General features: G+C 41.1%; 1 protein-coding gene and 1 long non-coding RNA gene across 3 annotated transcripts; one reads left to right on the top strand and one right to left on the bottom strand.

Moving 5' to 3' along the window:
* Positions 1-7,499: 7,499 nt before the first annotated feature.
* On the bottom strand, positions 7,500-16,790 carry MGST1 (microsomal glutathione S-transferase 1). Of its 2 annotated transcripts, none has more exons than XM_075160091.1 (4): positions 16,698-16,790; positions 14,095-14,242; positions 11,871-11,965; positions 7,500-8,525 (listed from the first exon to the last, which is right to left on the bottom strand). In XM_075160091.1, exons 2-4 carry the CDS (start codon positions 14,218-14,220, stop codon positions 8,279-8,281), a joined length of 468 nt encoding a protein of 155 aa, XP_075016192.1. In that variant the 5' UTR covers positions 14,221-14,242; positions 16,698-16,790; the 3' UTR covers positions 7,500-8,278. The 2 variants fall into 2 exon arrangements, with proteins under 2 accessions (XP_075016192.1, XP_075016201.1); XM_075160100.1 differs by having other exon boundaries at positions 16,589-16,758.
* A 150-nt stretch (positions 16,791-16,940) lies between these two features.
* Positions 16,941-18,962, top strand: LOC142086726 (uncharacterized). The gene is made up of 2 exons (XR_012675229.1): positions 16,941-17,668; positions 18,371-18,962. It is a non-coding gene; the product is annotated as an uncharacterized LOC142086726 (long non-coding RNA).
* Positions 18,963-24,957: the final 5,995 nt, after the last annotated feature.

Here is a 24,957-nt window from a genome sequence, read left to right as displayed (position 1 = left end):
ATTAAGCTTTCTGTGGGAAGGATTTACTTCTATATATCCTGGAACAGTTTCCCTAAATCCTGTTAGCTTCATTTTGCAGGGTGGGTTTCTCCATAATTCGTGCACCTATGAGACTTAATTGGACAAATGAAGAAAATCATATAAACCCCCCTGCAAGGACGTACTTTCTCTGGCCTTAACCAACTCTTTGTTGCCATCCATCCCTGTACATGACTCATCCCATTCTGTCACATTACCATTGACAAGGACATATAAAGCCACAAAAGAAGTTGATGGACATCTGCTCCAGAGCATTAGCTACCTTGCTCCGTGCTCCTGAGATCTGACTGTGCCTTTTGACAGCTCTCCAAGCACATTTCCCCATTTCTAGAATGAAACTGAACCTTTGCACTTTATTATTATTATTATTATTGTTCTCTTTCAGCAAAAAGGTAATTGGGCATGAAAAGTTCAAACCCATTAAATAAAACTCAATTTAAAATATTTTCCATCCGCCAAGCAAGGTCCTATTCATTATGCTGACACTGTACTCCACCTCTGTGCCAAGTGGATCACTCAAAGATGCCCCCCACCACTTTCCTGGCATTTCGTGTGACAAATAAATCTGCTGTGCACACATTGCGTTATAGGGCATCCCAGTTTTGTATGAATACAAGCAACATTTTTTTACAGCCCCAGAATTCCCAAGTTGAATTCTGTAACTATCAAGATACATTCAATTAAACTATTTCCGCTGAGCCTCTCCTCTGGATATTGTGGCAGGCAGACACAGCTTCTGAGTTTTATTTCTGCTTCTTTACTCACTTCAAGTTTTTGAACAGCCTCAGTCCCCTTCAGATTACCCTATTGCTAAATACAAATCATAAAATGTATTTACTTACCAAAAACAATAGCAGACAATTAGAATATAAATTGCACAGTTCTCTAGGAACCTCAGTAGAAGAATTCAGATGTTGCAGTTACCTGGTGCCTTATTAATTTAAAAGAGGAAACCAAACCAAAACAAAACATTCTAGCACTTCAGCCACAGGTTAAATATTCTATTTTCACAAAGGTCACTTTTTCCATAAAGTTTTTTTCAGTACAAGTTTACTGTACAGAGACACTATTTTGCCTTAATTACCATTATAAATTTCTTCTTTAAAGCTAGCAAAATATTTTCCCCCTACAACTCAATCTGCCAGAAATGCACCTACTTTATTCTTCACGGGCCCAGTCCTGAACCTAATAAAAAAGCCAAAGAGGGACATCTAGTGGTACCGTGCACGAAATTAAGAACGAGCAAAGGGAGGAAAAACCTACTGCCATGCCTATGGATCTGAGAGAATCGCTCATTTCTATTTCTCACAGGAATGAAGAAAGGTTGAAGGGAAGACCAAAATTAAAGAAAGGAAAAAGTCTGCCCATTTTATTATTTTCTAACACATAGACACTTACATTGGTAGTATTCTTAACACCAAACTCCATGTGGGCAAAGCAGAAAGATGAAGCAAAACAGAAGGAAAGCTAACAGTCATTCTTTTAAGTAAGTCCGATTTGTTTGAAGAAAGTCGGATTCCTCAAAATGAACTGAATCTAAATGAGAGAGCCATAAACAAACAATGCTGTCACAGAACTCCAGACACAAAGAAGGAAACTGCACCCTGGCTTTCATTTGCAAAACAATCCTGAGAAAAAACAAGAGGACCCGTAGAACTAATTTCAATTACCTTGAAAGTACACAGGTATATCAAACTGCAACCGAGGGCTGAGCATCAACAGAAACTACATTCCAGTTTGACAAAACTTCCAAAAACTCACCCAATGAGCAAACAATAAGATTTAGTGCTTATCACTTATATTAGCAGTGAACATTTCATCATAATCATCATGAAGTGCTCATGAAATATTAGTGGAATAAGCCATCTCTCAGCTAACAAGGCACATCAGTAGCACTGGACCCTTCTCCCAGCTGAAGACAAGCAGAGATCGACAGCAAACTTCAAATCGCTGGAGAGACAACAGAAGAGCTGAGTAGCACGAACTATGTGGTCCCAGCTAATTTTAGTACCAAAGAGTATGTGTATTTGTAACAAACTGGGTCTTTCTTATGAAAACACCCCTTTAAGAGTACAGAAGGGACACCCACATGAAGAGTACGTAAGTCGCCAGCCCTGCTCTCTGAGAAATGCAGCCTGTAAGATGGACCATACCTGCCCACAGGTTTGATGTGAAAATCCCACAGTAAACAACGTCGTGTTGTATAGCTACCCAGTATTAAGTAAATGAGGCAGTCATGCAAGCTAGAACGTAACTGCAGGCTCAGTAAGGAAAACTGAGTTTTTAGTGTCACTTTCTATCAAAAGAGGAACACATGAAGTTCTACCTTCATAGCAATTACATAGAGGTCTCTTAGACACCTAGAGATTAAGAATTTTAACCTACCTTGAGCCTTCTGTGGCAATTCCACACACACCGATCCCTACAGCTCCTCTCTAAAGAGAGGGTTAAAGAGACGAAGCTCAGAAATTCTTCCAAGAAACGTGGGACAACCTACAGAGCTGAACCCTTTCTGCCCAGCTCCCAGACAAACTCACCCCTGCTCTGAAGGACCTTTCTGATTTCCATGAAAGTATTGCAGTGAAAAGGGGTACTTTTCCATAAATTTGAAAACAAGTGTCATATATGACTTTCCATGCAAAAAAAAAATCATCCTCTCCAATGCTATAGGTGTGATGTCATTTTTGGGGCAGTTTCATAGGTTATTCTTTGTGGTCACACAATGCCAACTCCTACCTCCCATAGCAGTGGTCTGTTTGCCACAGGTGCCTTAAGAGGCAATTGATTAAACAGAATTAGCTACCGAGTTGACCCAGCCCATGGGTCATCTACATTCGGATTTGAGGTATTTATAATCCTCTTTGCAGATATTTAATAACAAGGAAAAACATTCTTAAAAAGGAACTTATTTTAAATGGAGATAGTAAAGTGGGTTTATAAAATAAAACCACAGAAACAGAAAGCTACCTGCCTCTCTTACAATGCTTCATCTGCTAGTCTTCATCCAGTTTGCTGCTTGACGCTGTGGTAAGCTATCATGAAAGTATTTCCCCCCCTTTCAGTCCTCCCTTTCTGTTTTTTTCTTCCTTATTGTTTCTGCAGGACTAACACTACCTTCTGAATTTATTCCCCCTCACTGGACAAGCAGTACCCATGAGACAAACACTCTTTTTCTTTTTTTTTTTTTAAAGACAGGTTTCTTGGAACTTCCTCTTCTTAAGCTCTCTCAAAAGTCCACCAGCACATATGAGATGTAGAATAAAAGAAAGATGCTGTCAGTGGTGATGCACACTGGGATCCACCAGCAAAGAAGAACTAGATATAAAAGCATTCAATTGTGGAGATTATGTGGCCACTGCTAAAATGATGTCCTTTAATGCATAAAAATAAATTACTTTTAAATGTGTTGCCATGGCAAAAGCCACCTGGCATGCAGGTCAGTACTTGGAAATGCTGTGTCAAGGAATGGAGGCTGACTAGTTAATAGAAGTCAGCCACCATTCCCCTGCCCATACTACAACTCAGTAGACTTTGAAGAAAGCGTGCTGGAGATCTACTTCAAGATGCTTCACTCCAGGCTAGCAAGGGATGCCCTACATCACTGTAGTACTACTTACAGGTAGGATCATGGTTACAACTTCATACATTGCAAGCATTTGTGCAGGATACAGTCCCGTGTGTGCATATTCACCATAACATATATTCCTAAGAATGCTTAATTAGCACTACTATACAGAAAAAAACTTCAGGCATTATACCTTGCATTTCTCACGCCTACTTTTAACACAGAAGAGTAGTATTTTTTTTACATGTGGAAAGGGGCTCTAAATTTTTGTTTTTCCAAGAGTGTACAGGAGTGAAGAGCAGAGTGCTTTGTAGGAGAAAAGAACCTGTTTAAAATATTTCATATTCCTCCTTGCACTGCAATAATTTAATAATAACCTCCTCGATTAAAAAAACAAACAACAAACAAAGCCAACAAAAAGAACCTATGCTGTTCTTAAAGACTAAGTTTAGTGTGCATATATTCCAGAGAGAAACAATGTCATAGAATAGAGTGAAACAATGCCTGTCTCTCAGAGTTTCTGAATGAAGATCACACACCCTTCTGGAAGTCATGCTGTGATTAAACTAACCTCAGCAGAAGGGCAGCCATTCCATGGCATATTTTCCACTAGAGGTCAGGCTGAAGGAGCTAATGATATATTTCAGCCTTCAAAATCTAGGAGTGGGAGTTACTAATCAAGATTTGGAAGTTTGAAAATCAGTATTTAATTAATACTGCTTTGCTTCACTTAAAATGAATCACAAAGATGTATAGATGTACTTTTCTAAGTGTCCAACAGCTGGAGGTATTTAATCATGACAGTACTTTAACATACGTCAATACAACCTTTTACAGAGCACTTGATGTGCCATCTCAGTCGGCAGGACAAGGTTTGGAAAAGAGAAAAGTTCTTCCTAAACTTCAGCCTTGAAATGAAAAACACGTTACTCTGAACAATAACAGATAACATTCTAGTTACTTTTAAAAGGGTATTTTTAAAGTTTTGCTTTTTATTTTTTGCTTTTAGAAAGGACATACATTACAAGCATTTTCCACCAAAAATCTAGATTGAATTTTTTTCTGTAAATAACTAGGAAGAGACACAGCTAAGCATGGAGTATATGACCATAACAGGCTTCAGGTTTTTGAAAACCCCAAAGTGATTTGAATTAGGAGCCTAAGCTTTTCGTTTCCTGTATTTTGGTGACTTATGCAATTTCAACACTTTCAGAAACACTCACCCAGCTTCTTGAAATAAATACGTTGAAGTCAGTGAAGTTCGTATATACAATTGCTTCTGAAAATTCAAGGAAACATTTAATGTATCATTTATAATTTTAAACACCTGATTTGCTGTGAGAGGACACGAAGCCATGCTCAAGTGGCAAGTCCTAGCTCAGAACTCTTTGCCAGTCACCAGCCCTCTCAACAACTCATTGCCTTCAGCACATCTGTCTGCAGCCACGAAAACCAGGACAAAGTAACTTTGGCCAAAGCCACATAAGCATTTACCCATAGGGTTGAAAACTAAACTGCGGAATTGCTCACACGTTTACACTTCTGAAAACGAAGCAGCCCATGAAATTCACTCAGAGATGAAATCAGCTAACTAGGTCAAGCTATGTCAGCTAGCATTTTAAAGTACCTCATGATCGACTATTAGAGCCACTTCAAAGATACACAAAGTACTTTGGAGAAATAAGAATATAAAATGCCAGGAATAATTGGCAGAGAGAAGAAAACTTGTAGTTTCTCCAGTTACCTAAGATTAGTGGTGGGAATAACAGGAATAAGGAACAGAAATGAAGCCTAGAAGACATTGGTATGACCTCTTTTTATGTCTCCCATGGACTAGCCTTTTCTGTACTTTCACCAGGTCAAAAGCAGCATACCTGCTGATAACAGCCAGTCATTTCATCGGTTACAGATTATTTCGTTTAATGATTTTGTAACAGAACCTGATAACAGCAGTCCAAAATCCACACGTGCATGTTTTAAAAGATGAAAATTCCATTTAGCTCAGTAATACATTCAACTAATACACTCTTTTTCCTTTACTAGCTCTCCTGAAAATAAGCTAACCTTTTAAAATTTACAGCTGTACAACAGGTACAGTATACCTCTCTAAGGCATGGCCTGGAGAAATGCAAGAGCCGTTTGACAAGGACCACTCCAACACACTTCCACGGAGCTGGCAGTCGCAGTTTGACTGAAGGTGGTAAGGCAGATTTCCCAGATTGAGCACGTACCCCACCCAGATGCACAGATGGTGTTTGTGGGAGCAAAGGAAAATAAAATACAGGTTTAAAATAAATGCAAGAGAAACACAGAATAATATTGAATCACTGTAGGTGTTTCTAAGGGTTTCCGTTTATCTTTTCTACTTCTCAGCACACAGCGAGTGTATGTTCAGGGCTTTGAAACCACTGAGCAAATGGAAGGGATTTAAAACTAGTTTTGTTTCAAATGTAAGATCACAGAAATAAAGACAGGCTCCAGGTATTTCTCTTCAGAATGAGATTGCTGTACAGAAGCTTGATGCAAAAGGAGTTAAAAATGCTGTTCCTGAATATGTCTGGCAATGACAACTAGGCTTGTCAAAAGAGCCTTTTTGGTGCTAAAGGAAAGGACTCGATCTGCTGCTGAATTGCAAATGGGTCCCTCTGCATGGTGGCTACTTTCCCATTGTTTTAAACAGCTAGAAAGACACACAGCTGGAAAGAAGAGGCAAGCTACAAAGAAGTGAGGGAAATACAGCTTTAGATGCTGGTATTGCGATACAAGGAGGCAGAGTAGCCACAGACAGATCAATCTGAGTTGGCAAATTGACTCTGACGATTGGTTCGGGCCCCTTCTCCCTCCATCACTAGTCGTTCTCACGCTAGGAGGACTGATAGCCAATCTTACCTTATTACAATGATACCGTCCCAGTTAGCTGGTCTCAAGATCCCATGGAAAGGTAGCAGAGAAAGAAGGAATAGGAGGAAAACAGCACAGGTAGGAAGTGGTGGAGAAAGATGTGAGGAGAAGAAACACGAAAGCCCATGTTTCCCATTGGAGTCCCTGGTAGCCCAGAGGTGTTGACATGTTCTTACTCTGCCCTCTCAGGTACTGAAGCTCCACAATGTTCTACTTTTAATCCTCCCCTCTTAAGCATTCTCCTTCTAGAGGATCCAGCTCTTCATTATTTCACTCGTTAATTAGATTTAATTTCTGGTAAATCAATGTTAACTTCTTGATTTCAAGTCCCACCCATCTCTTGTTTAGTAGACATGACTTAAACACTATCCTTGAATTGCAGTAAAAATCTCCCTTCTTTGGATTAAAGCAGTCTGGCTGTACCCTTCCTGACCCCTCAGGCTACCTTTTTCAGTTACAGCCTACCGTAACACTGCATGGACTTCCACTGGTTCGTCTCACAACTGTGGGCAGATAGGTAGGCCCTCCTGTGATATGCCTTGCGGTACTACATCACTTCCCCCACGCAAAGAGAAGAGAAAAGCAAAGCCTCCGGCATACAGAGGCAGCAGAGAGAACTCTCCAGCTCCTTCTGGGCTGTCCCTTAGCAGCACAGCTTCTGGGGTAGGAAAGTAAACCAAACATGTTGCGCTCTGACTTCTGCCATTTAAAACTTATCAATGACCAGCAGACTGGATATAAAGACTCTTCTGGGTCATTTTTTTTCTTGAAATCTTGTGCTATTATTTAATCCACAGCTACAAAACCAAACCAAACCAAAAAGACCAGGAAGAGTCTTTAAAGAAAATACCTCAAACTAACACATCATAGAAAGATGTAAGCAAAAACCAAAATTTTCTATCAGCAACGTATTTATGATAGTATGACACGCAAACTGATTATATATTCACATCTGAATTACTTGATACATACAAGTGCAAGTGTCACTCATTTTAAGCTGAATTTATTAAAAAATTTTTAAAAAAACCCTTCTACAAAGAGTCTACACTTTATTCACTCATGAAACCTATGTTTGGAGTAACTTCAACAAAAAGAATTACTTCAAATTTTCACCAGTGTTACTAAACAGAGTCTAGCCCAAGTACTTTTTTTCTTTTTAATCTATTCAACTGAGAGAAATGGAGCTGCAATGATTTGGTTTTATTAATCCCAAAGTGGATTATACAAACAACAATTTCATCAAAGATTTTTTACAACAAGCCTAGCATTACTGGTTATATCTTATTATTAAGGTAAGCATTCTTCAAAGAACTGTATGATTGGAATCTCTTCCAGATACATAGTGACATGCTATTTGCTGGCTGCAGTGAGAAGAGTCAAAATGAAAACAAAAACACAAACACACTTTTTTTCCTCTCGTCTTTATTGATTTAGACTTCAGAGCTACAGCCAAAAATAGTGCATCTGTAGAAAATTACCACACATGCTATCAATACAGCATCATTGCATGTTTAGAATCGTAAGCACTTGACAAATCACAAAGGGAACATTCAATCTAACATTTTGGCAATGCAGCCCATGAATAGGGAACAGAGGGAGAAGGATTTTTTTTTCCTCCAAAAAGAAATATTTCTGAACAGGAATGAAAAGCCTCTGTTAAAAAATGAATTCCAGTCACCATGGAAAACTCATGCTGGCTCATTCAAGACATCAACATACACTGCCGGAAACTTTGCGTGGAATGTCGAATGGTACACAGAAGCTACGACTCTGCTACAGGTACAACGCCGTCGTCAGCACTTTGTATGCCATCGACATGGTCACTGCATACCCAACTGCCCAAGACAAACCTCTGCTGGGCTGGGGAAGAGGGATCAAGTACGCAAAAGTGTGAGCGATCCTAGCCCCAGCGAAGATCCTGAAATGCAGCAAGGCTGTGTACAGCTCAGGGCCACTAAGAGCATACAGCAGTCCAATGCCAAGAAATGGGACAATATTTTCAAGGTCATTCAGGTGGCCTCTGGGGAGAGAAGCAAAGTTTGTTTACAGTGTTACATTTTGTTGAATAAACCACTTCAAGCATCATTATTTTTCAGCATCTTCAGATCATGCTACTGTTAGGGCCCTAACATAACTGCTGGCTTCCTCTGCAGTGGGGACTTGATTCAGCTACTGGCATGTTCATGATTTTGGTGTGTTCACCTGACATTGCTTTGGTCTCTCTTGCTGCACCCCACATTTTTAAGCTTCTGATCTTCTATATGAAAGGTCTTAGTTTTCCCCCAGGATCTTGGTAATATTAAGGACTTACATGGGTGTGCAAGGAAAGGCAGGGAAGAAGACAGCTGGAATTTCCTTGCAGCCTCTCTCAACTGAACATCAATTAACTGGATGATTGTGACTGCAAATACTTCATGGCCCAGATGGTCTATTCCAACCCCATAAACTCAGTTTGTAGTCTCCATAAAGAAAATATGAAATATCCTATATATGAAACATTCTACCAAATCTTCATGATGTTCCATCATCTTGAAGAATGTTATTTTTGAGCATCTAACAGGTGTGACAGTTACGCTTTTGGTTCATTTTCTTCACTACTAAGCACTGAAATAGCTGAAAAATGTTTGAAATTTTGAAACCACAATATAATTTACTAAAAATGTGCTGAGACTGAACTCCAGATCTCGAAGTATTCTTTCACACCTCTTCCTAAACCTTCCCCGCTCCCTTTACTTCCTCAGATAAATTATATTTTCAGCCAAATTTACTGACTGAAACAACCTCTAAGCCCTACTAATTATGTCAAATTTCACAGCCAACTAGAACCAGAACATGGTGCTGTTTTGCAGCTGCTTTCTGAACTCATTTATCATTGCAAGGAAACATATCCTCCAGCTTTTTTTTCCCCAAAAAATAGTACACTGAAGAAAGTAAGGTCTTTTCTATACCCATAAACAGAACAAATTCCAGTCACTTATATCGAAGAGAAGCCATGTGCGCCGGTTTTGGCTGGGATAGAGTTGATTTTGTTCATAGTAGGTACTAAGGGGCTATGTTTTGGATTCGTGCTGAAAACAGTGTTGATAATGTAGAGATGTTTTTGTTATTTTTGAGAAGTGTTTACACAGAGCCAAGGCCTGGGAAGTGATTCTGCCCCTCTACTCTGCTCTGGTGAGACCCCACCTGGAGTACTGCCTCCAGCTCTGGAACCCTCAGCACAAGAAAGACATGGACCTGTTGGAGCGGGTCCTGAGGAGGGCCACGAAAATGATTAGGGTTAAACCACAACACCGTGCTAAAGCTATGTGGCATTATCTGTTGCCATGAAGCTTGCAGAGTATGATGGTTTAACCCCAGCTGGCAACTAAGCACCACACAGCCGCTCGCTCACTCCCCTCCCCAGTGGGATGGGGGAGAGAATCAGAGAAGTAAAAGTGAGAAAACTTGTGGGTTGAGATAAAGACAATTGAGCAGGCAAAACAAAAGCCACACACGCAAGCAAAGCAAAACAAGGAATTCATTCACTCCTTCCCATCGGCAGGCAGGTGTTCAGCCATCTCCAGGAAAGCAGGGCTCCATCACATATAACCGTTACTTGGGAAGACAAACGCCATCACTCTGAAGGTTCCCCATTTCCTTCTTCTTTACTCAGCTTTATATGCTGAGCATGATGTCATATGGTATGGGATATCCCTTTGGTCAGTTGGGGTCAGCTGTCACAGCTGTGTCCCCTCCCAACCTCTTGTGCACCCCCAGCCTCCTCGCTGGTAGGGTGGGGTGAGGAGCAGAAAAGGCCTTGACTCTGTGTAAGCACTGCTCAGCAGGAACTAAAACATCCCTGTGTTATCAACACTGTTTCCAGCACAAATCTAAAACATAGCCCCATACTAGCTACTATGAAGAAAATTAACTCTATCCCAGCCAAAACCAGTACAAAACGAAAATATAGTAAGCTTCCATTAAGAACCATTGTTGGGAGGAAAAAATGGATGCTGCAACACCAATGGAGTAACTAGGACCAAGCTGACTTACTAGGTCTGGGGAAGTCTGAACAACTCTGCAAAACACCAACACAGGACTTGATAATACAGTGTTTTAAAAATCTAATCTGTGTAAATGACTCTGTGAGCTGGCTGTCATTTCTCTAACGTAACAATTTGAGTTAAAAGGGTGTGCGGTCATAAAGTTAGTATCGACTTAGTTGTCCTCTTAGAATTTACAAATAGAAAGGAATTACTCCTCACCAAAAAGTGCCCACTTTTATATAAACAACCAGCAAATTAAACAACCAATAGCTCCCTGAACCCCTCAGGGAGAAAAAAGAAAAGTTCAGAGCATCTTTACAGCCCACTGAGATTGGACTCTTCTTTCTGAGATTTTAATCCAGAAGAGATATACAGAAATATACTAGCCTTCATGGAACCACAGATATCTACATTTGCAAGGATGCATTGTTCTGAAATCAGAGCTGATACTTATTTTCAAGATCTCCCCTAATAGTGATTTAATTGAGAACAGTTCATTCACATTCAAGTTTTTGGTATAAAAACATACAGGGCAAATAAACTGTTAGCTTCATTATGGAACAATGACATGGAAAGCATTCCATTAAAGCTCTCCTTGTTAGCACAGGTGTATCAAACAGCATCTCTAAAGTTATGATTTTGGTAACTGAAAATTTTGCCATCAGCTAAATAAAATCAAATAAGCTGCAACATTTAGCCCACTGAAATACAGCTTACATTCTGCCATGAAACTTGCAAAACAAAATACATACACCGCAGGCTGCACACTGCCATACTATTAATAGCATTCTTCCAGAAGGCTAGTCAACTTTCTTGTACAATTGACACATCAGTGAGTAACTTCGATTCAATACAGCAAAAAGAGGCTTTGATTCCCACTCAGTATGACTTGCCAGATTAAGACCCTCATTATGACTCTGGATTTCTATGATTTTAACATAGTTAAATGTTCCCCTGTTATTTCCTTTACTCTTTAGGAAAAGATGCAACTCTTGCAACTGGTGTTCAAAGTATAAAAAAGCTGATTTACACTTAATGTACACTGCTTTGTACTAAATCAACTTCCGGTCATATTTTACAATCTTCTCACCACTTCCCCCATGCATACAGGATACTATCCAAGAGTTAGCTATTGTAACCAGACAATGACTTCTTATTTTTAGTATGCATGCTGCCCGTTTGAATGTGGAATGTTTTTTTCATTTAGACAAATTAATGTATTAGTTCTTACATAAAGCAAAACATACACAGGCTTGCCAAAAAGAATGGGGTGAAATTAATTCCTTGATCTAGCATTATTCTGCTATTTAAAATAATTTTTAAAGACTCCTATGCATTACCTGCGTACACGTTCGACATCTGGATCAGTCCGCAGATATTTTTTAGCACTCTCGCCTTTACCAAATGATGCTGTATCTTCTGGGTTGACAAATGCCTATTTCAAAGATAAACACACAAGAGACGTTAGAAGCCAGAATGTTTTCTCTAGTCAAGGCAGCTTGCTATAAAGGTCACTCTTTTTACTAATGCCTCTATAACCTTACATAACTTACCTGAAGTTAAATGCACAGGGAATAATATATTGTTCACTGCATTACTGTTTTCTTGAGCCTAGCCTGTATGTAGCTTGCATGCTGACAAATTAATGTAATGTAATTAATGCATGTAGATAAAGCCTTCTTGTAAGATGGACAAGCATGGCAGATAACTGATACTCAGCCTGAAGAATTGCCAGTGGGTTGAAGAAACATAAGGACCTGGAAGGTAGAACTACTGTCTGTACTGCCTAAGTCTCTTTTTCACTATTCTTGACAAATTATCTGAAAGCCCTTTTGGACCCCTTCCTTCTTCAAAAGTCTACACAGCAATAGCATCCAAGAGACTCATCCCATCCTCACTTATGACCAAATAAGTTTCTCCCTTTCCTCTTAGGGACAAATTTTTCCACTTATATGACCCGTTATTACCTCCAAATTCTGTAAGACACTATTTGAAAACAACATTTAATTCTGTTAGTGCAGCCTGCAGTAGATCTCTCCTGGCTAACAAGTGGTAACACACGCATTCTGTGGATCATTCAGGCTATGCAGGCTTAAGTCAACAAAACCTTTTGATTTTAGGAGAGCTACATGATTGCTTTCTGAGGCAGCCTTGATCCCTTTCCATGAAATATCCTTGGCCTAAAAATTCCAGAGACACGTTAACAGTATCAGCGTCAGCAACACTTTACCTTCTCTTGCTCCACTAACTGCTTTCCTCCATTTTTTCATAATACTTTAAAGACTTTTTTATATTAAATAGGAAATAAAAATGACTTTACTAATTTGTTTATTTGTAATATCACTGTCTGTCATAAGAAAACCAAGTACTCCAAATTAACGAAGGCCCTATTGTCACCTGCATACATATGGATCATAATATGGTATAAGCATTAATACAGGACTCCATTGGATCTACGTACAGGACCAGTACAGCTGACATGCTTCCACAAAAGCAAAAGGAAGTAAGGTTACGACACGGACATCTGGGTCCTATTTTGAACATACAGGACAGGCTGTGTTGTCTACTATACTCAATCGTCAGCTGTGCCAAAGACCTGGAGAGCTATCAGAAATCAGGAGTAGCTTAAACGCTGTACTATTAGGACTTCATGAACAACAGAACAGTTCAGCTGGGTTCTCTTGCACCCAGCAGGAACAAAAAGCAGCATTTCAACTAAAGGACTGCAATAAAATCCTTGAAGCACACACCGTCTTGCAGAAGCAGATCTCACAAGAATAGCCATATGGGGCAAACTCAGGGCTCTTTCAGCCCAGGACCAAGTGTTACCAACAGTGGCCTTGAGCAGGTGCCTAGAGAAGACCAAGAACAGGGCAAACACAACACGATGCTTCCCATGAGCACTCTCTTCTAAGCTAGATGCAGCTTCTGCATTATTTAGTAAACCTCAGTGGATCTTTCATACACTTATCTAGCTTACACATCAATCCACGTAAATTTTCAGCCTGACTCTCACTCTAGAAAAAAAAGAAATTTTTTTTTTAGATAATGGCCCACCTGCAATGGGAAGGCTAAAACAATTAGGGAATGTAAAGAGCTTTAGAATTACTGGATTAAAGGGTTACAGATGCATAAAAATTCGCTTCATATCCCCTCTTCTGACCCTACTAGTTGGTTATTCATGTAATATGGCTCCATATCACATTTTATTTGCTTTATAAATTGGGTACCCTGGACACCAGCTTTCTGCAGAAGACAGTGGAAATTACAGTTATTAAAAACTCTTATTTAAAAATAATAGAAATGTTTTAAAAGGGTAGAGTAAGTCAAATGCAACTGTAAGATACAGTCTCGTAATTATCTCCTAACTAGGTTAAAGACGTTGTCCATTTGAGACCAACAAAGCACTGGCACACCAAACTCAGAATATCATTAGAGGAGGGAGGAGGAAGAAAAAGAACAGCACGTATTTGAAAGCTGAAAAGAAAAGAAACACCTGTAATATCTCTGTATTTCAACACAAATTTCAATCTATTCTACCAGACAGTACTCTCAATTTCTTACCTTTCTTGTGATTCTGAAGTATGCTGTTATAAGACTCATCAGCATCATTTTTAGAAGAACAATAGTTGTATAAGTAGCATAAGCCCGGAGGACTTCATTGTCGATTAACTGGGTTAATTTAGCCATTTCTCCACTTCTCACTGACAACCTTTAAAAAACATTAAAGTTAGGCTAACATCATAGCAATTCAAAGTTCTGACAACAAGATTGTCAGAATAGCCTTTTTTTAACATCACTGCAATGACTGCACAATTTTGCCACTGTGAAAAGTTTATTTTCAAACAAATTTTTCCTCAGTTTATTTTCACAAAGGCATAATACTTTGAGAAATTATATTATCGTTTAATATTTCACTTCCATTATAACTACTTATTAAACTGTCAAAATATAAAAACCACCAAAATATTTAACGTAATTGCAGAAACAAAATTTAGTCACAGAAATCAGTACACTTCTGAAATAACACAAGGAGTTAGACCAATTTTAGACCAATTCATTTGAACCAGTGAATTTCCCTAAGCCGTTACCAGGATAGAAAGAGTGTGATGACATACTATAGTGTTTTAAAGAGGAAAAGTGGTAAAGTGACACAATTATAATTGCACTTCAGCTTTCAAACTAACCAGTATCTTCCCACCCAGCAATAACTTGTGATCAAACCCAGTTAAACACGCATTTTTCTCCTTTGAGACCTCGTTCTTAAAAATTGCTTTTAGCATGATTCATGGGCAAAGATTAAGTTGTAATGACAAAAAGCAGAGAACTATTTATGCTTCTATCATGGGAGGTTTCAGCTAATGAACTCTCTTTCCAGTGAGACCATACCAAACCCACAATCCTATGGAGGTGGTACCTTTTACCAACACCATAAAGTTAAGTGATGAGGACTGAATGCACGTAAAACAAAAAGCATGTCCTCTTGCACATTCAATTTGTGCTCTGCAAGGAGCAAGGCTTTTGCCTCACCAAGTGCTTCAATCATGCACTTAGTGAGTAGGTATCCATAAAACTAGTATGTCTTAGCTTCACTTGAGACCAAAATAAATGTAGTTTTTGTTATAGTTAACTTCATTTTTTCCTATGATATCATTTTAACAATAGTAATAAAAAAGTTAATAATAATATTAACTTGATTACAGCTGTAACAATCTCTCATTGTGCTTTCAGCACAGAGTCACTGCCAGCTATAGCCAAACAAGGGAAACTGGACGAGACGAGAGCAGAGCAGACTATTGCTCTGAAGGCACATCCTTGGTGGGGAGGTGGGCAGGATGGAGGTAAGCAGCTCAGGGAAACAAATCTAACCTTGCCTGGACCTGCCTGGCTGTGGTGATGGGATTTTGCTCCCTCTTTAATCCATTCCAAAACAGTGCTTGGGTCACCAGGCCAAGCACTGGGTCTAGGGATTACGAGAAATTCAGTATAACTTTCCTTCCTCTCACTTCACAGTACAGCAGTTCTCAAGATAATCAGCAATTCGGCAAAGATTTTTCTCAGCAGTTTCTACAGAACCTGCATAGTTTCGCACAACAAAAAGAAAGTAAATCTGTGGCTTCAGAGTGTTTTTCCTTACTGGATTTTAAAGCCATGCTGAAAATATATCCAAGAACTATGCAAATCATGAGAAACCCTTCACCGGTGTCCCTGTGTGCTTCCCACTGGAACTACACCACATTTATCCATTTTCCCTACTTGTAGGGTTGTCCCTTCCGAATTCTCATAAAGCCCAGGCCTTGCCTTCACCACGAAAAGGAAAGATCAAAACCTTACCGAAGACAAAGAATTCATCATTTTAACACCAGCAGAAAAGCCAAAATAAACCCCACATACTAAAACGGCACAGGGCGTGAAGGGATATGCTTACTAAGACTGTCAACAGCCTGATCTGCAAATGTAATGCCTCTCTGTGGTGCGAATGCAAGATCCAGGCCTGCTAAGTGCAGGAGTCTAGATCCCAAGTAAAGGGTCTTAAAAGGAAAATGGGTGAAGAGTACAGCTGCGCCCACCTTCCCGGCACGCCTGACTGCCCCAACGCCGGCTGACTGTGCAGCAGTATCGGCACCGGGACGGCCTTTCCGTGTTTGCTAAAACGCGACTTTTCAAAGCGCACTCAAAGCACGCTTAAACCGCCGTTAACGGCCCGGCCAGGCCTGTGCCCTCCCTCAAACTCGGGTTCGAAACGAGCAGGCCCCGCAGCGGAGCGCGGCCGCCAGCGCCGCTCCCTCGCCCCGGCGCTGACCAGCGCAGCCCGGCCTGCGCGCACGCTGGTTTCACTTCACGCTTCCCGGGAGGGCCGACCGACCCGCACAACAGGAAAGTCCCGGGCCAGGCCCCGGCCCCGCGGGGCGCCCCGGGGAGCTGTCCCCGCCGACCGCCGCGGGCACCGGGCCGCCCCCCACCACACCCGGCCGCGGCCCGCGCGGGGCGACAGGCTTCAGCGCTCCCCGAAGAAACGCCCCGCCGCGTTTTGCGGAGCGGCCACAGCCCCCCTCACCGCTGCCCGCGGAGGGCTTCGGGCCCGGAAGGCCGCGGGGGGAGCGGGGCAGGGGGACCTTCCGCTCCCGCCCGGCAGTGGGAGCCGCCACCGCGCAGCGCCCACGCACCTCGCCCGCGTCCCCTCGGAGAGCGCGCGCACCGCGGCGAGCCCCGCTGCTCCCGGCCGGCCACTGCGCCTCCGCCCGGCCCGGGGCGCGGCCCGGCCCGGCCCCGCCTCGCCTCGCCTCGCCCCCTCAGGCGCGGAGGCGGGTCCCGGCCCGGCTCGCCGTGGGGGGTGGCGGCCCTTGCTGAACCCGCGCAGCCGCTGGACCCCGCGGGCCGCCGCGGCCTTCGGGGCCGGTGTCGTGGCGGGCAGAGCGCCGGCTGGTCCGCGGTGGCTCACCCAGGAAAGGCAGGGTGCAGGCCCAGACCCCAGCAAACGTTACCTGGGAGGAAAAGAAGGAAGACCAGGGAAAACAAACAGGCAAGAAAAAGCCCTCCTGTCTGAACACCCTTGGACTTTGAGACGGAGGGAAACCGAAGATCGTGACCCAGCCAGGCTTTGTTAGAGAGATGCCGTGTCCAGCGATTACACAAACTCCCAAGCGGGCTCAAAGCTTAGCTGAAAAACTATGTAAAGCACCTAAGTCTCGGTACTTTGGGCCCCTACGTTTTTTTGGTGGATCTGAACTTCTACCAAAGGGAAAAAATGAAAAAATGCTTGCGTTGCCAAGCCATCAGTGCGGTTCCAGTCAGTATGCATCATGTTGCTTTGCAAAGCGTAACAGAAAATAAAGAAACGTCAGGGCTGGCCACAGACTTTTCCTAGTGGCGTGCTAGGAGGTGATGAGGGAGGAAGCCTGGTGTCCAAGCTTCCCACTGCTTCTTCAGAGAAAATTACGCTATTCCCACAGCACTCCTCCTCATAACTGGAGGAATGCTTGTGACTAAGCAGCTCATGATAAACAAGACTGAAGAAGATGGAGATAAATGTACTCAGTGCCCAGTAAAGATTTCAGAAATAATCCTAAAGATGTGTACAAAGTCAGAAGGAGATACAATTTTTAAAGCTGCATCATTATGGAAAAACTAGTCTTAGGTACGTATATTCAGCGTTCATTGATGTTACTTCTGTGCTTCATGTCATGTTAAATACCTGTGTGTGCAGACCTTTGTGACTCTTCTTATTAATCATCAAACACAGCAAAACTCATTTGAGCAAGGACGGTAGTATCAGAACGGTTTTAAACAACAGTAGAAGTTGGGTTCGAGAACCTTTGTTCTCTCTAAGGACACAGCAAATAGTATTTCCACTGAAGTCAACAAAACAACTCACATGAGCATGGATCCATCCCAGGGAACTGATTTATTTAAAAAAATGGAAGCATTTCTGCAGCTTATAACTGACTTCAAGGCAGGAATTGTATCTTCATAAATTTTTGTACAACACCTAATACATATCACATAGTGTAATTAGTGCTATTGCAATAAAACTATAATTATTTTCTATTACCACCTTTTTTTTTTGTTTGGCATTCTAATCCTTATCTGAAGCCAGTTTAAAAAGAAGGTAAACCTATTATGTTAACAGACTTAAACTAAACCCACATTATTATACTTGAGAAGAAAATCTGGTAATTGATTTATATGCAGTTCTCAGAACTAGACCTGGAAATACCAGAAAGCCAGGAGAAAGGCCATTTTCCTTAGCTGTAGGTAGGATATAAAGAGAAGCAGAAATGCAGCTAGAAATTCTACAAAAATCACCCTTTACTTTGGATTTCTCATTCCTGTTTTACAGATTCTGGAAATTTAGATTGATTTATGTGACCTTAAAAATGCTTCTGAAATTGGGAAAGCTTATACGTTCCCAGTGTTCGAATTTTGAGGCCAACACCTTACTAATTTTTTCCTACCATCATTGAATTCCGCTGATTCTAAGGAAGGTACAGAAAGATGATATGAGGAAGGGAGGAGGACAAGAAGGAATGGAAAAGAGGAGGGAAGGAGGAAAGAAAAAGAAAAAAAAAGAAAAAAGAAAGAAAAAGAAAAATAGAAACAAAGAAAAAGAAAAAAGATAAAAAAAAGAAAAAAGAAGAAAAAGATGAAAGAAAAAGAAAAGAAAAAGATGAAAGAAAAGAAGAGAAGAAGAGGAAGGGGTATGGGGAGGAAGGGAAGGCAAGGGGAAGGAGAAAAAAACAAAAGAAAAGAATAAAAGAAAAAAAGAAAATAAGGGATGAGAAAACAAGGAAAAAAGAAAAGAGAAAAAAGGAAATAAGAGAAAAGAATATAAAAGATAAAAAAGAAGGAAAAAAGAGAAAAAGAAAAAGGAAAGACAGAAATTAAAGAAAGAAAGGGAAAGAAAAAGAAAGAAGAGGAAGAAAACGAGAAAAGAAACAAGAAGAGAAGCCAATATTTCTTGCAGACCCTGAACCACTTTAGAGTGGGGAGGAGTCTAAGTAAAGTGCCAAACCAGGGCCAGAGTCAGTAAAGCAGAAGTAAACTTGTGCTCAAGGTCTATTTTCTTCTCAAAGTTCAGTAGCAGCATAAAGTGCCTGTACAACATTTGAAAACTGCTGTGATCTAAGTGAGGTTAGATACATAACTGTGGTGATAGTTGCTCCTGAGGGGCCCATTCTCACAGTCCTTACTCATGTGAATTGTCCCTTTGATGCTAATAGGATTACTCTTGTAAATCAGGGATGCCGTATCAGCCCGATGCCCAGGGTTATACTGATCATGAAGGGCTTGATCTTGCAAACCTCATTCACGTGAGCAACCCTTTTTCATGACAATTTTCCCATTGACTTGAAGAACTATCCATATAGCCAGAGACAGTAGAATCAGGACACAAATTTAGGGTCAGCACAAAAGTAGGAATACAAGAGTTTTTCATTTAACCTCCAGCAAGGAATAGATACTCCCGAAGGCGGCCAGATAAGTGCAATCATTCTCTTTTGACTGCAGGGAAGGTGAGGGAGAGGCATGTATTGATCAGCCTTGTTCCATCCTGCCTCCTTCTCTGGCTCCATTTATTCACCATAATTAGAGTGGTAAAGAAGGCACCAACAATACATTTTCACCACACCTGAAGCTTCTGTTCACCACCCCCTTCCTAACATAAATTAGTTGTTTCCTCAAATAGCTCTTCTGTAAAATTGACAAATTATGCCTCCTGCATTAAATCAACCAACGATTTACAGAGTAAAAAAAAATCATGAACACTAAGATTCAGTCCTTATTTTAACTTCAATTCTGAAATACTGTTTAAATGCCAAAAGTATTTTGTAATGTTCAGTATAATGGACCAGAGTCAGTTTTTGTGCTACTCCATTAAAACCTACACCCTCTGGTTAGAAAGCACTTTCACTATATCAAATGTTGACACCTATGTAATTTTGCTGTGATTCACATGCTTCTGCTTCAGAGGATCTCAAACTGCTCTCTGGTTTCTCTGGGGAACTGCTTCAAAAACAGCAAGAAAGGATCTTTCTTCAGCTAGGAACGTTTCCTGCTGGATACAGCTCAGTGAAGGCTTCTCTGGCATAAGCTGCCTTTTGGTTGAGCTTCTAACTCGAAAACAGCTGTGTCCACCCATCCGTCTCTTTTATTCAGGCCACTGTTCAGAGGAAAACAGTTCTCAGTAGTGGATTTCAGGCTGGTTGAAGAATTCCAGTTGCTCACTTATGCGGCGGAAACAATAGTATATAATTTAAGTGACCAGTCACAGTGGGTGGTGATGAAAAAGCAGTGAGAGTAGGTGAAAGGAGACAATCTCCACAAAGCACAAGAATGGTCATATCTGCTGATCGTCTGCTCAGTTATACGTTGTGAATACATTATTCAAAAATCCCACAAAGCTCATTTGCTGGTCATTTAAAGTGACAATGAGTAAGGTTATTCTCAAAAGTTGCTTACCGCCTTCCAGCAAGTAGCACCATTGCTACAAGGAATATGCAAGACGGGGATCAAAAGTCGTGATGTGGACGTATCATAAGAAATACTCCAACACATGAAACATGTCTGTAGACTGGTGCCCTACACAGCTTGGTGTCCCAGTTGAGGAACAATTCAGAAAGGGATTGGCGGGCATAAGGGTAAACCTTTTCATTAGGTCTATATATAAGCACATCATGGATCATTTTTTGCGTTGATTCCTCTTTCACTGCACATGAATACTCTAGCAACGGTCTCACTTCTGAAAATACATCTGCAGCACAGAACGAGCTTTGCAGCTGACAGTAATGCATATGCGGTGAGGTATTTAAAATCCTGTGCTGTTCTGAAGGGAAAAGGGCATTAACCTCAGCTTTTTGGATGCTATTTGATCTGTACAATTGTTTTTATTAGGAAAGCAAGATATTGTATATCATTAAAGGTCATGAGAGAGTCGATATCATTATAATGCTCAGATGTGCCAATAAAACAGATTTTGCAGAAACCATAGTAGGTTACTTTTAAACTAATCCAGTGAGAAGAGTTATTTGCTAAGCATTATTAAATACAGCTTGCAGAACAAAATCTGATCCTTTAAAATAACACTGAAGTAGCAGAAGGAGAAAAATATTCATTATAAAAGCAGAAAGGTTATCAAGTTTCACTTCACAGATTGAACAGAAAGGAGACAAAGTACAGAGAGCAAAATGAGTTTTAAGACATTGAGGTTTTAATCATGAATAGAAGAGCCCACTAAAGACAAGTTTTCCTTGTGATACTACTGCGCTGCTCTAGTGGCACAAGAAAATTACAAAGCTGGAGACCAAACCGGAAGGTTTCTTGCTACGGTGCCACTCCAAATGCACATAGAAGGCTTACAGTCAGTTTAAGTGAGCTACTGAGAAGACACAGAGATGATTGAAAGTATCTAGCAAGAAGTTGCCAAGGTATCTCTGTAGACAAAAGATTCCTAGAAGTAAACAAGCAAAAACTTTACAGATACTGGAGATATCTGTAGACATACAGACCTAGTATGTCTATAGACAAATAGGTGAAGTTATAAAGTTAACTTTTAAAGTGCTCCCATACTGTGAGGTTTTTATACTCTTGTAGATGTAGGTGTTTATATAAGGCAGTGAAAGAGCTAGGCCCTGTGGACTGAAGCAAGCTCATTTTTCCATGAGGGTACTAAACTGCTCCATGATGGTCTGAACCTTTGGTCACTGTTAATCTTAACTGGATTCCTATCACAGTTGAATGTCAATAGGCTGAATGGTCCTGTTGCTCATTATTGGTCATCTAAAATTGGAGTTTCTTAGCGCACATTGTATGTATCTCACTGGTGGGACATGAGCCATGTTTAGCTAATAGAGCAGCTTCTGCCTGGCATTTTGGAGATGCTTATGAGAGCTGAAGGCAGGCAAAGAGAGGTGCGCTCCTGCGCAGGTGGTTATTTTTGAGGAGTAACCATGTGGAAGAAAGAACTTAAGTGTTGCATGTAAGCAAGGTATTGATCAGTAGTAAACCCCTGTCGTGTCAACTGGCATTTATCACTGATCTGGGGGTAGGACTGTGGGTGGGATTCTGTAGAAGTACTAGATCAGAGGGTGTGGGGAGAGGAAACAGGCGCCCCAGCTTTTGGGTGTCTGTTGTCATCCTACAGGAAGTGAAGGCTGGAGATTCCTGCCTTCAACAATTCAGCTGTCTCCAACTCACAGCTTGAAAGAAGTTGTGTAATGAATACAGAGTGAGTACATTCTGCTCTGTGGGGAATGAGTGCCCAAAATGTGCCTGTCTGGGAGTTAAATTTGTGTGTGAGTTGTTCTTATGTAAGGCTGAAGAGGCAAACTGTGTAGTCAGTGTGAGCCAAACATCATTGTTTTAAAAAATCAATTATCTGCAATTACAGGGCCTACTCCAACAGTTCCTTTGCAGTATGCAGAGCCTTCCCAGGTAGCACAGCTATTTTTATTAGCAACCTCCCCTCCTCCAGCTCTCTGTACAGAGCCAAGTTTAGAGTCAGCAAAATTACTTGGAACCAGCACATTTTATCCCCAACAGGCCAACCAACCACAATTAAATTGTATTACCATACATTAGGCTTTAAAGGGGTTTCTCTACTGCAGTATATAAAAGGCTGAAAGGAGAGACAGAGAAGGAAAGAAGACAAACATTTCACATGTAATGGGTTAAAGTCCTCCCCGATGTAAGTCCATTGACTTCAGTTGGCTAGGGATGAATACAGACAATTCAATATTTAACAATCAGCAACTTTTGCTTAGTTGGCAAGAAAAGGAACAATTTAAGATCCAGAGCCTTCCCTGTGCTCTTTCTGTCTTCCTGAATCTTCACTCGGTTGCAGTAGCTCTCTGCTAACAGGAACGACACTCTGCAGGGTTGGCTGTTGGGTATTTTCTGCTGTGGTGCAAGATTACTCCTCATGGTTTTATGGTGCTGCAGTAGACTTTAATAGTCACCTGAGACAATTATTCAGATACTGTATTGTGCAGTAAGATTGCTTTTGAACAGCTGCAGAAATACTTAGCAGAGACACATTCCCTAAAGCCCTGGGATGGGAAATAAAAACAAACAAACCACAGCAGCAAGGCAAGAGTCTGCGTCTTACTCTGGCTTTTAACTTGTAAAAAAAGGAGTTGTGTAAATGATTTAAAAGTTAATTGGGACAGGGACCATTTTTCATTTAGTGGTCCATACAATGACCAGTAATAGTGGGCTACAAATTCATATTCAGACACTACCCAAACACAAATCCTCTTTGGGCAGTGTTGTGACCCAGTGTATGGTGCTTTGCCCGGTAATTCTCATTAAAAAGATGAAGAGGTGATAAGATGGGGATGCAATTATTCTCTCCAGTAGTGATGATGTTCATTGGTGCAATCCCATTTACAAAGAACATCACAAAATCATACATTCCTCTGGTAGAAATGGGCAATTTTCTTTCTCATAGCTTCAACCTTGCCATTCAGATGAGTGTTATGACTTAAGAAAAATTTTTTTTTCCCCCAAGCCATGATAACCAGTGTTTCTCTGTTACAATCTGTTGCAACTAATCAATTTCCCTGCCATTGCAATTCTAACTAGTCCTGGTGAAAATCTTTTGGCCGATATAACAGATTGCGGCTTAGCTTGGTGCTCTTATGTTGTTTTAAGTCTCACCGTACAAAGGGATATTCAGCTGCACTGTCTATTTAGCTTGAATAAAGAGTGCTCATAAACACATAAAATTTTATGGAATCTCTTAATAGCTGTCTGGTCATCAAATCCTGCCTCCAGCTCTGGATTCAGGAAGATCTGGCAGTATAGCAGAGGGAGAGAAGTACTCTTGCTTAGTTTGGTTTCTAAGAAGGATCCCTGCTTCTTTTTTTCTGCATATGGGCAGTTGGCAGGGGCTCAGTAGGCTCTGCTAACCCACTTCTCCACTGTATCATAACCACTTTTCTCTTAAGACACAGTTTGAACATTTCCTCAGCATTTTCTCCCAGGATGACCCTGCAGGCAAAGTCAAGCTGGGACAGTGTTTTGTACTAAATACAGTGTGTGATATGTTGGGAATTTAGTGGCTGAAAGACTGCTTGTTCACTTTTTACTGATGTATGCTTCAGTGAAGTTGCACTTGATTTATAGCTGGATAAGCAAAATCAGAATCAGACCCTTGCTGCTCATTTCTGTGGGAGCAGGACTGGGCCTTACGTGCTCTTGTGCTCATTATATACTTCAGTATCAAGTCTCACAGCTTTGATTCATAGAGTTCTCTTTAATTTGGTACATGGAGGCTTCCAGACTAGATCACATAGCAGCAGGATAACAATCCTCAGGAGAGCATTTCAGTTTGAGAAATTCATGAAGAGGGTGACTTTGCTGCTTACTTTCAATGACACTTGTGGAATAGGAAAGAGAAGAAGTGAATGAAATGGAATTGCCAGCCTGTTTCAAAATGTATGCTCTATTATACAGCGGATGACAAATAGCATCCTCAATAACATAGTTCTGGTAGCTGTGCGAGTTTTTGTTGGGTGGTTGTTTTTTTCCCGCTGTAATCTGTCTTTTCACATTTAGGGCAAGATTTTCTTACCTGTGTGCACTGCACACGGGAGCTCTGAAATACTCCCTTCTGCCTTTCTGCAGAGAAGGTATCCACAGGCTTTGCCTGGGGTGGAGGTAAGCAGGAGGAACAGAGCCTCTTTCTTGCATGCAGCAGGAAAAGACCTGAATTCACCCCTTTCCTTCTCCCATCTCCAGCACTCTGAGAGTTAGAGTGTTCAAGAGTGTTGAATTCAGAGCAGTCGTCACATTGTGAGATGGTAGAGATCTAGGGCAGGTCACCTCCTCATGGAGCAAAACCAGGTTTCTTCCTGCTGCTTTTCTGAGCCATGAAAAACCATACGTGCCTCCTTACACGGGAAGGATTGCAAGGCAATAACCTTGCCTTCT

The sequence above is a fragment of the Calonectris borealis genome, chromosome 1 (assembly GCF_964195595.1).
Source record: "Calonectris borealis chromosome 1, bCalBor7.hap1.2, whole genome shotgun sequence".
NCBI lineage: Eukaryota > Metazoa > Chordata > Aves > Procellariiformes > Procellariidae > Calonectris > Calonectris borealis.
The sequence above is the reverse complement of the archived record's forward strand: the minus strand, read 5'-3'. Positions and strand labels throughout refer to the sequence as shown.